This window comes from Pteronotus mesoamericanus, unplaced genomic scaffold, assembly GCF_021234165.1.
Source record: "Pteronotus mesoamericanus isolate MK-2021 breed Mesoamerican mustached bat unplaced genomic scaffold, CSHL_Meso_final contig_702, whole genome shotgun sequence".
NCBI lineage: Eukaryota > Metazoa > Chordata > Mammalia > Chiroptera > Mormoopidae > Pteronotus > Pteronotus mesoamericanus.
Window position 1 is genome coordinate 1,319,262 of NW_026555239.1, and position 12,542 is coordinate 1,331,803.

The following is a 12,542-nucleotide window of genomic DNA, read 5'->3' on the forward strand; positions in this document are numbered from 1 at the left end:
TTTAGGGAAAGAAGTGGAGATGGAAACGCTGATTTCCATATATTAGAGATGATGCAATATGTTAATGGCTTAAGCAAATGTAATCTGTAAGATTAAGATTATAACAGGCAGTTTTAAAGGCAGAGAGGCTCCACAGTGAGTTTTGGGCAGCTGATGAGAATCCCGGCATGCACTTCCTTGTGTTGCCGGTGAGGAGCCGAGGAGGCCTGGCTGGCAGGAAGCCAGGCCCCCAGCCTCCGAAACCGGGGCGGGGGTGGCGGGGTGGGGGTGGGTGTCGTTCCAGCCCTGCTGCTCAGGCTGTGTGACCTTGACCCAGTGACAGCCTCTCGGAGGCTCCAGTCCCTCCTCTGCCCAACTCTCCAAAGAGCCATGAGACCAAATAGCAAAGTATCCAAGTGCTCCACGAACATTAGGAAGCAGGCGGCCAGGGAGATTTGAATGATCGCAAAGGGATTGAACCGTTAGCAGTGGAGACCTGAGATAAATAACCAGCAAGCGCAGTGAACGGTGCTCCTTTCCCTGCCGCAGCTTCCAAAAATACTTTCAAGGAGCCAATCTATAAACCTCGGGTTGAGGCCTGTCAGCCAACCCTGATGAAAAGCCTTTGGACCTTTTTTTTCCTAGGCTGCATGCCATTACTGTCCCTAATGGGAACTGTGGCTGGTTAAGGCTGTTAATGCAGCCGTCTCCTTCAACAGAGCAGTGACAATTTAAAGGCTACGCTCAGCAGTGTTTCCCCAGCAAACAAGTAAGTAAGCTGGCAGACCTGTCCGGCCACCAAGTAGCCTGGGACAGCTGTGCTAGCCAAGGAGGCCAGCTCCCAGAAAGCTGCCTCCAGCCAGGCCCTCTGTATTTGTGCACAGGTTGGAAAAGCCCCGGCCTCCACGGGGTCCAGAGACTCCTGTTTATTCGGGGGGCTCACACGTGGAGCCGGATGGGCAGGTGGATTGTGCACACACAGCTCATGCATATTCTGTAAGGGCTCCCTGCCTCATGAAGGTAGGAAGTTTTGGCTCCGTGTTTCCTGCAGCCCTGGGGGAGGATTGTGCCCCCTTTCCCGGTCCTGGTTTGGTGTGTGTGGGGGGAGCAGTGGGGGGGATGAGGGGTGGGAGGGATGAGGGAGGGCATGAGCCCTCCAGTTTTTGCCTGCAGGCCTCCCTGCCTCAATCACAAACCACCCCCCCAAGCCTCCTTCCTGCCTCTTGCGGCCTCAAATCCTGTCCCTTCTCCAAAGGGTTTCAAGCTGTCAGCTGCTGTTGTCCCCAGTGGGTCTCTACTGACCTGCCATTCTGTCCCAGTGAAAGGGCTGGAGCGCTGGGGGTTAGTTCCCACCCTTTTGCTAGTTCTCTTTGTCTTTGGAATTTGCACTTTTCAAGCTGTGTGTTTATTCTCACACTTGGCTTAATAGAGCGTGGTACTGTTTCCAGTCCAGTCCTTCCGCTGCTCGTAGTCTTCCCAGGCTTGGGGGAACACAGGTGGAACGGGCAGGTACGGGGTGGACAGCGGCCAGCCCCTCTGGGTTGGTGGCCGCTCGCTGAGCCTCTGTTCCACGGGCGTTTGAAAGTGCAGCGAGTGTCCCATCATGGCCCGCAGAGATCATGAAGCTGCTGCTACGATACACTAATAAGTGCTCCCTGCCACTTTTTCCCAAAAAATGAAGTATGAACATATTATTGTTATAGGTAACAGAATTCAAAACTAATTTTTTTTGTTAGTTTCTGTCAGCTGTTTCTGGGTTGCTTTGTGGTTTTCGAGTGCACGTTCTATACTCCAGCGGCAGAGACTCATCCCAGAAATGAATGGTGTGAACCAGTGAACACAGTCCCCAGTGAAAATCGCATGTGTGTGGCTCCATGAAATTTCCTAGGGTTAATTAGCTGAGAAAAAGAGAAAGTGGAACAGTCTCTTCATCTCCAAACGAGCTCTTAATATGTGCTCACTCTGCCCCTGCTACCTTGGGTCTGGACATGAAAGGAGGCAGCGGGGGTGGGGGGGGGTGGGGGGTGGAGCTAGGGAGGGTGCACAGGGGCAACGGCTCTTCACAGGCAGGGGAACGAGCAGGAGAAAACCCGGGAGGTCTGGGGAGGCAGCCTCTGCTGAGGGGCCCTGGGAGTGGGGTGCGGGGGACCTGCCGGAGAGCGGGAGGCTAGTGGGGAGGGCAAATGTGGGCAGCAGGAGCTCCAGCTCCTCCCCGGGCGAGCGGACTGGTCTGTCTTCGCCGCTTTCCTGTCCCCGCCAGTGGCACGGCCACCCTGCCGGCTGCCCTCACCTCGAATGGTGAGACGCTGACCAAGTGGTTATAAGCACAGGTTCCACAGCAAGACAGGCCAGGGTCCAAGGTCTGGCTTTGACCCTTGCTACTTACTACCTGAGTGACCCTGGACAAGTTCCTTAGCTTGTCTTAGCCTCTGTTTTCTCAAGTGCAATGTGACAATGCTAGGACCTTCCTGGTAGGCTTGTTGAGAGAATTCAGAAGTGCTTAGGCCATTGTTAGCGTTCATCCTTCACTCATTCCTCTCTTACTGCACATTTTAAATTAATACCAAGTCCTCGAATTTGCACTTCTGCATCTTGCCATGGGTGCCCTGCGTTGTAAGGACGACGTGGCACACACCCCAGGAGACAAGCTCTCAGCGGCGGCGCAGTTGAACATGCAGACAGTGTTATTTTATAATGGAATTTTACTGTTTGAATAGCTGCAAATGCCTGAGGCCATGATTCTGCGATAATTACCATATCTTTGAGAACTTTCTGCGCCATCAGTGAGAAAATAGAATTTAAAATCACCAAACAAAATTGTCTTGAGAACCTAGTTTTTTCTGAGCCGGTTGACTCATCTCTAAGCCCGCCTGCCGATAGAAGGTGGCACTCCGGTTCTGCCGTGGCAATAACTCGCTTGGCTTCCTCGAGTTACCTGGTGTTCTGCAAGAAATAAAAGTCTGTTTCACATCTCCAAATGCTTTTATCACATCTCAGTATTCACTCTGCTATAAATACAGTGAAACCCAGCGAAACAGCCTCCAGTACCCGGAATGTGCGCCCCGTCCCCAGGAGCAAACCGCTGTCACAACCACCTCATTCAGAGGGGAGATGAGTCACCGAGGTCTCCAAAACCCCCTTTTTAAGTCTGCTTTAATCAGTTTGTGAATGGACTTTGGGAGCCCTTTGACTGCCTCATTTCCATGACATTATTCTCAATGTAACCCGTGTCCTTGTTATTCAGTCTTTTCTGAGGCTCCGGCTCTGACCCTGCTGTACCGCCGCCAGCTGCGTCGCTGCTGCCGTAAGGAAACCTCAAGTGCTCAGGTTTCCGACCTACGGCTTTGGACGTCCTCTCCTCAGACTCACCTAGTTCTCTCTTGCTCCTACCTTTTGCACATGCTGTTCTCCCTGCCTAGAAAATTCCCTCTCTACCCAAACTCCCCTTGCTTCCTAACGCCTGCGTATCCTTCCAGGTTCAGTTTGTACACCATTTCCCCAGGAAGCACCCCCTGACTCCCAAATCAGAGCTGGCTGCCGCTCTCTGCCGGGCCCTCCCACACCGTCTGTGCTTCCCAAGTTCACAGGACTTACACATTACACTCTGATTACCCATTTATCTCCTTTTACCACCACAAAGCAGTAACTCTGAAACAGGACCACATCTGTCTTGCTCACCATTGCATCCCCAATGTCTAGCAAACTGCCTACTTATAATGGGTGCTCCTTAAATATTTAAAGAAGGAACACATGAGTAATTTGACAGTAGGTAAACCATAAAATATTTTTATCACTGCCTTATAAGATCCTCAAGTTCTAAGCAAAGTACTTAAGAGAGTAACATCTAATGAAGCATTTTAAATCTGAGATAATTACAAAGTCAATCAGAATATACCCACTTTTAATTTGAGACAAGTTTATTCATTTAATGGAGTTGACTAAATAGAAACTCAAATAAGTGCTTGCTAATTATGCTAATTAACAAATCGTTGAATTCATATGTCAGATCAAATGTACTTTCTTAGAAATTCCTTTGCCAGGTCAAATCCTAAATAAACTTTCTCAGAACTACGAGCCTTTACATTTAAAAAAGACATCCTCACCCAAAGATATGTTTATAGATTTTAAAGAGAGAAAGCAGGTAAGAGGGGGCAGAGAGAGAAAGAGAGAGAAGGAGGCGTCGATGTGTGGCCTTCTGTAGGCACGCCGGCCAGGGGTCAAATCCGCAGCCTTGGTAGACGGGGCAGCGCTCCAACCACCTGACCCGCCGGGCCTGGGCCCTTCACAGTTTTGAAAAACAATTTGATTAATCTGTCAAATTTCTCTAGAACGCAAGCCCTGGGAGGACAGGAACGACACCTGATTTTGCTCATCACTGTAGCCCCAGGGCCTGGTACAGAGTCTTAGAAATAATCTCTTCTGAGAAACACTGAGACCAGATAGAAAACTCACCAGAGGAGCCCCTTTTCCAAAGGGCTTTTGTTGAGTTCAACAAATTACACCCATGATTCTGATAACCCTGAAAGGTGGCAGAAATCACCTCACACAGGGTGGGAAGGCCAACAAGAGATGCTCCTTCCAACAAAGTTGAACCCAATAGTTGTGCAATGAGAATGAACTGAAAAAGATCTACCCTTTAAGAGGACTTTAAGTCTGGCTTAACCTGGGTAACCCGCAAAACGCTAGCAAGGCCTTCAAGAACCAGTGTGTCTGGCACTGCTCCCTACTGTTTCCTCCGGCCGCCTTCACGCTCCCCTTTCCTCACTTCACACCAGCCCCGCTGGCCTCCTCGGTATTCCTCAGACACGCCAGAGACCCTCCCACTTCTGAGTCCTTGCTCTAACAGTTCTGTCTAATTCTCAGCTCGGTGTGCGCGGAGAAAATCGGCTCAGTTTGGGAGTGGCACCCAGGCATTAGAATATTTCTTATATGTCCCTTGTTTCTTGAAAATTATCAGGGATCATTTCAGTCTTTCGTAGATAGTTGTTGAACTGAGTCATGGGTACATGCAGAGCCTTATGCTGTTCTCTCAACTAAACGTAAAACAAAATAAAAACGTCTCCAGTGATTCTTATGTGCAACAGGGTTGAGAAGCATTGCCCTATAATCCCCAAAGTAGATCATTCTGCCCATGAATATAGTGATTGAGACATTTCTATTTGAAAGGCTGTCTTAATGAATTAAAAAGATACTCAAAGATGAAAATATCAAATTTATTTTCAAAAGTACAAGAGAAAAGAAATATACATTTGAATTCACTTTGCAATACACGAGTGTAGTAACAATAAAAACACTGGTTCCATGTTCTGTTCTTCTCGACTTAACCCCCAACCCATGTGGCGTCCCCAGGAAGGGGAAGATCCTGGCCCTTGGTTTGCAGAGCCAGACACCTAGCACGAGAACATGGGGACCGTGCACCCCAGATGCCATCTTTGTAATTCAAGGCCAAGGCTTGTTAACAGTAATGCTCCATACAGATGAAAAGTGAAGGGCTTCCTACTGCCAAGTTACCCCAAAGCTCTCCAATGGCAGCCACTTCCCATTCGAGGTCTTACCACTTTCACTATTGCTTAGTGTATTTTGGTCTAAATACAGAGCATGGAAGAATGAAATTCTCTTCAGCTATAAATGAACTAATATCTAAACCTGAAAATATTATCAAAGGTGATACCTTTTCTGTTTTAAAAATAAACCACCCAAATGAATTTATTGGTGTGAAAGATACGCCTGACAAAGAAAAATCGAACCATTACCCTATTTTGCCGTAATAATGAGAATCCATAACAGGCTGACTGAGGACTTGGGAAGTGGAACCCCGTGCGTTCTCTCAGGAATGGCTATCAGGGTGACTAGATTTGCTCTGAGCTCCCCTCAGGAGGCGGGGGAAACTGCAAAGCCGGGCCTGTTTGCAGGCTATTCCCACCCAGGCTTACCAGGTGGCTATTGATGACCCCGAGCTCTTGGATCACCAGACTCAGATCTTCGTGTAGTTTGACTATGGCGTTTTTTACCTCTCCTAGAAGAACCTGAATGGAATTGTTAGCTTCAGGTTCCTTGGGCAGGCCTTCAGTTTCCTGAACTCTAGAACAGGTGAAGCGGCCTACATTTTGGGTGGAAAATTCGACCCAATTACTGCGGGACATAGGACTTAGCGTCTTCTTGGCAGAATCTGAATCATCTGGAAGAACGTCCAGTGGACTGGAGCTGTCCGTTTCTTTATCAGAAGACCCTGGGCCCCTCGGGACAAAGGGGTGACGCGCGCTGGCTGTCTCATCTTTATCCGCAAAGGGACCTAGAGCAGACCGCCGATGGGCCAAAGCCCAGAAGGAGGGTCTGGCCAAAACCGGGGGCAGGAGAGGAGCAGACTTTTCTGGAGTGGCCGAGTCAGGAGATGACATGGATAAAGTGGAGAAGGACGACGTTACCTCGGAGGTGGTTGAAACTAAAACGTATAAATGAGAAAGATTATGCAATATACAGATGAGAGTAATGGCTAAAATAATTTTATAATGTAAGATCCTATCCAAAAGGTCTCAAAATAAATACACTACTTAGAATTTTATATGCTAAATAATCACAATAAACCTAAATAGACCCAGAGTGGGAAATGGAGAAAATCTAAAGATGTATTATATATCAATAAGACCACAGAATGAAACTAAAATAAAATCATCAATATTCATCTTCACTCTCAGATCCTGACTAACATATTTTTACACTTCACTTACCAGAGAGAGCAGAAAATGAAAGTATTGCACCCTGTTCTACTGGTGGCATTTTAAGTTAGCATTTCAAATAGAAAATGTGAGAAACCTGCAACTTAGATTCCTTCTCCCTTTTTATTTCTACAGAGATACTATGGCAAAATGAACAACCAACTACAACCAGCAAAGTTGGGAAACTAATTTTTTCTTCTCAATAGTCAAATACAGTCAAGATTGAAGTCCAGTCCACCTGAGATTCAGGATACTAGAACCTGAATAGAATTTTTCCACAAGAAACAATACATAAAATAAAAAGCATTCTGAACTTATTTTCCACAAAATTAAAGGTTTAACAACATTTTAACTTCCTTTCAGGTAATATCATATTAAATGTCTTCTTTCACATTTCATCCTAAACCACTATTTCCCAAGCTGTGTTCCAAGGAAAACCGTCTTCCTGAAGGTGTAGTGTAAGGAGATGTCTGTGAAAACAGTGCGTCCAAGTCCAAACGGACTGGGCGATTGCCTATTATACCTCCCCTTAGGGGATTAACAACACCCATCAGTAACCTATTCAAGAATTTTTCCAAACTTTTTTGGACACAGAACTTCTTGTCTCCTTGGAATATCTATGCACATTCATTTATGTATTAGGTAGTACAAATTGGCTAAATCCAGTTTTAAAGTCTGGACTTGCTACTTAAAATAAATACCCAACAAAACCTTATTCCCTATAGTCATAGAACAGGGAAATTAATGCTTAGCACTCAGCACACATGACTTATATTTCTGTATTATTTTATATCCTTTACATATCCATGTCCCTCTAAACTAAGTTGGACCTCCTGTAAAAATTATGGGTGGGGTAGGCAGCTTCTGTTTTCTACTTCAAAGCTCTGCGGTTCTCGGGGAAAAATGCCAAGTACAAAACTTTCTGAGGGTGAAATGAGCACTGCGAGCTGATGCAGCAGCAGGACATGAAAAGGAAAGCAGGAACTTCATCAGCACATGGTCAAGACAAGACAAGCACACTTGAGAATCTAGGTCAGGCTCATCCAGACAGTCTGTCCTTGGATTAAAAAGGGTATGACAGCAATGGGCACGCTAATGATGAGCCTCTACCTATTTGCGGCCCGAGTCACAGTGCTGCACTATCAACTGTGCCTGTTGCACTGTCTGGATCACAGAGTTCTGTCACCTGACATGTCCCTTCACCATCCTCCTGTGTTGGCCCTTTTGTTTTCTTTTTATTTTTTAAAGATTTTTATTTATTTATTTTTGAAGAGGGGGGAGAAAGAGGAGAGAAACATCAATGTGTGGCTGCCTCTTGTTCGCCCCATACTGAGGACCTGGCCCACAACCCAGGCATGTGCCCTGCCTGGGAACTGAACCCATGACTCTTTGGTTCGCAGGCCAGCGCTCAATCCACTGAGCCACACCAGCCAGGGCAGCTCTTCTCTTTTCTATAACCTGTGTCTTTTTCTTGGTTTACTCTTATTTTGGAATGGTCACATTCTCCAGTAGTTCACTGAAAAAGGATGCAGGAGAAGTAAAAATTTTAAGAACTTGCATGTTTGAAAATGTCTGTATCCCGGCCACCCCATCTTCGGGCTGATCGGCAGTGGACGTTTCTAGAGCAGGCAATCCGCAGCAGTGAGCCCTGCACCGTGTGCTGTGAAAGCCCAGGCCTGCAATTAGCTTCCTCCCTTTGTCTCATAACCACGTCCACCAACGAGAACGAGAATCCGCCTGCTGCCCGCCTTCACAGATTCAGGAACAAGGGGAAAGGCAGTATAGGAAAGAGGCGTCAACGGAGGAGAAGTTCACATAGAGCTGAGGAAAGCAAAGAAGGATGACGAGGTGCTGAAAAGGAGAAATGCCAGCCCGTTTCCTGATCATGCTATTTCGCCGCTGCAGAGAACCGCAACAATCAGGGCACTGTAGATGGGTCTGTTGAGGACACTGTCAAAGGCATAAATAGCAACAATTTGGAAAGCAGCTCCAAGCTGCTCAAGCTAATAGGAACTGCTTTCTCGGGAACATCAGCCGTGCATAGACAACATAATCCAGGCTGGTTTGATTCCAAAATGTGTGTCCTTCTTGGGCAGGACTGACTGTGGTCCTGCTCATTTTGAACCTGCTTGGGCCCTCACTAACAGACCAAGGCTGTAGCAGGTGGAGCTGCTGTCCCAGCATTCATTTCTCTGTTGGCATGTCCCCATGCTCACATCAGGGAACAGGCCGTATGGGCTCTAGGAAACATTGCAAGTGATGGTCCCGTTTCCCAAAACACGGTTATCAAGTATGGCGCAGGTGTTGGCTCTTCCTGTAGTTCCCAACATGCCATCGTTAGCATGTGGCTACTTAGGTAATCTTACCTGGACACTTTCAAACCTCAGTAGCAACAAAATTCTGCTCCATCGTTAGATGCAGCTGAGCAGATTCTCCCTACTTTAGTTTGTCTCCTGCATCCTGATCTGGAAGTATTAGCAGGTAGCTGCTCGGCCATTTCCGACCTGGCTGACTGATGGTCCGAATGAACAGGCTGCAGTGGCCATGAGGACAGAAGCCGCGCCCATGCTTGCGAAGCTCCTAGGAGCTACTGAATTGCAGCTGTGACTCCTGCGCTAAGGGCCACGGGGAGGAAATATCATGCCTGGGACAGATGAGCAGACTCAGGCTGTACTAGATGTGAGAGCTCTTGCCGTCTTTCCCCGCCTGCTAATGAGCTCCAAAGCTAATATTCAGAGGGAAGCTGCATGGACGTCAAATGTCACAGCTGGCCACGAGGACCAGGTACAGCACATTGTGAATGATAGGTCAGCCCCATTCCTCACTGGTATTCTAAGGCCGACTTCAAGCAACAAAAGGAAGAAGTGGTGGAACAGCTGAGCAGATTGTATACCTCATTCATTGTGGCGCGACAGAACCATTGTTGAACCTCTTAGCTACGAAAAATACCAAAATTATTCGTGTTATTCTGGGTGCCATTTCAAATGTCTTTCAGGTGGAGAAACTAGGTGAAACTGAGAAACTTAATATAATGACTGAGAAATGTGGGGGGTTCGGCGAAATGGGAGCTCTGCCCCTCCATGAACAGGAGCCTGCGTACAACGCTTCATTAGACTTGACTGGGAAGGGTCTCTCTGCAGAGGAAGAGGAAGATCAAAATGTTGTGCCAGGAACTACGTCTGACGGCTGCACGGTCCCAGTTCAGGATGGTATTCCAGGGACCTTTAACTTCGAGACTGCGCAGCTGAGGCAGAGAGCTGTCTGCTGTGTACTATTGTTTGATACAAGTTTGTCTTACTGTTTCTCTCCTAAGCTCTCTTTTTAAATGGGGTTTGTTACTGTAGCACCTTTTACAACTTGAAACTATACCTGAACAGCTCCGGACTGTGCATACTGTATGAAGCTTCTCCTCTCCATGGGTTTCTTATTTCTATGTGGAATTCCGTATCTGGTAGTGTCCTGTAAACAAAGATTGAATTCTACCCTTAAACAAAAGGAAATGTCTGTATTCTACTTTTAGACTTAGTGATAGCTTGGGTAAAGAATTCTACATCGAAAACCCTTCTCTTTCAGAATTTTGCAGACAAAATTGCACTGTCTTCTTGATACCAGTATTGCCGCTTAGGAGTGGAGTCGTTCTAATTCTCGTTCATTGTTTTACCTCTAAAGTGTAATCGAATTTCCTCTTGTCTCCAGCTTCTGAAGCATCTCCATGTGCCCCTGAGGGCTACTACTACCATTTATGGAGGTCCACTGGAAGTCAACTCACTTAATCAGGCCGCTCATTTCCTTCAGCTTTAGAAAATGTCCTTGAAAGCTTTAACTAATTATTTTCTCTCCTGTGTTTTCTCTGTTCTCTTCTTCTGAATCTGCTCTGTTCAGATGTTTGCTCTCCTAGGCTAGTCCCCTAGTCTTCCTATTTTTCTCTCCATTTTCCCACCTTTGTCTTTGTGCTCTACCTCCTTTTAGAGATTTTTGTCAGCTTTAGCTTACAATCTTCCCATTGGGTTGTTAATTTCTGCTATTATATTTTTAATTTCCAAGAGCTATTTTTTTTTTGTTGTTCTCAGAAGTTTGTTCTGTAACACTGTTTGTGTTTCATAGATGCAACACATTCTCTTATCTCTTGTCTCAGTGTTCCCTGATAGAAGTTTTTTCTGACACTGGTGCTTACGGTTACAAAAGGAGGATGACAAAGCTGATTGAAAGCTCTGAGTGTGAGTGTGGGGCTTGCCAGTTTTAAGCTTCCTTTGAGTGGGTCATTTCTTGGGGAATTACTTATAGCAATATATTTAGGTCTTTGTTCCAAGGGGCTTAGGTTCTTGTGAAAATAGTTTTCCTACCTCCTGCCTAGAAAATAAAGATCTGGCTCCCAGGCAGCTGAAGTCTAACAGGGAAAGGGGCTTGGTCTTCGGGGTTCAGCATTTGTTTGCACGTGCTCGCTTAATCCCTTAGTAGTTGGTCCGGCGCCCACGTGGTCAGCTATACCTGAGATCCCTCATTTTAGAGACCATCTACCTACCTTCTCCAGAAATCACACCTTCACACTTTGGCCAGAGGGCGTGGACCTAGGTGGGGATTGAGGGCAATAACTGTTCAATCTGTTTGGCAAGGAGGAGAAAGCCAAAGATTTAACTGCATTTCAAATACCTGTTTTTAATTCTCTTTATCTAGCACCAACCTCCAAAAGCAACACGTGGAGAAGGTTTTATAACCTTATTTTAAAATGCAGCGAAGAAATCTTGAAGGGGCTAAAATACTCTCCCAAGATCATAAGGCTGAAAAGGGGCAGGGATGAGATGCAAATTCCTCTCTGATATCATAGCATATGATCTAAATCATTATGTTACACATCCACACCACTCCGCTATATCAGAATTACTTTTACTTTATTATAGAATTATGTTAAATCCTGGGTGTAAAACTTAGAAGTCAGGCAACCATAAGGGTGAAGGAATAATAGGACTTGACAGCCTATCTATAAGGGATGGTCGGTAGACGTGCAAATCTTTATCCAAAAAGGGAGAGTGGGAGAAACGGTGAGAGGCTATATTTAATTATTAGAAGGTTTTCACAAAACCTGACCAATATTTATATTCCATTTCTCATGTTGTACCTGAGTTAAAACTGGGGTTAACAGGTGAAATTATAGGAAAACAGGTATTAGCCCAGTTTAGAAAAGGAAGCTTCCTAACGGTTCTCCACGACTGGAATGAGCTGTTTTGTGACATGGTGAGTGTCCTGAGACCTCGGGGCCCAGGCACTGCCTGCATGGCCCCCGGGCAGGCCTGTCTCCGGTCAGGTCCGAGCCTCGGGCGGACAGAACCACACGTCCTTGACGAGACTCTAAAACTCCAGGACCCAAAACGTAGCTGTTAGATAACTGAGAATCCATTCTAGAAATAGTTCACTCCAGTCAGGAAGAATGATTTTAATGAGAAACACTTAAGTAGGCCAGGAGGAAATAATACTTGAGTTAAATATTAATACGGCGTTACCTTATATATCTGAAGATAACACAGTTAACATTAGTCATATATACACAATGTGGACAAAATACCTGGAATTTAACTTCATGCTAGTGGTTCTCAAAGTTGATCCCTGAACCAGCAGCAGCAGCCGCCTCTGCACCTGGGAATTTGTTAGAATGAAGGGCTTGGGCCCTGCCGCAGCCAAACTGAATCTCAAACTGAGGCCTGGGCCCAGAAGACTGAGTTTTAAACAAACCTCCAGGTGTCTCTGGGATGTGCTAATGTTTGAGAATCACCGCTTTCTACTGTACATCCACCTTTCGTTTCCTTTGCAGCAGCAACAACTGACTAAACAGCTATTGCTTTGATTCATAGG

General features: G+C 46.2%; 1 protein-coding gene across 1 annotated transcript in view; it reads right to left on the reverse strand.

Moving 5' to 3' along the window:
* Positions 1-5,828: 5,828 nt before the first annotated feature.
* ENTHD1 (ENTH domain containing 1) overlaps positions 5,829-12,542 on the reverse strand; it is a 101,423-nt gene continuing 94,709 nt past the window's right edge. The window contains exon 6 of the mRNA XM_054582546.1: positions 5,829-6,421. Coding sequence (XP_054438521.1) covers positions 5,829-6,421 — 593 coding nt within the window. The remainder of the gene's footprint in view (positions 6,422-12,542) is intronic.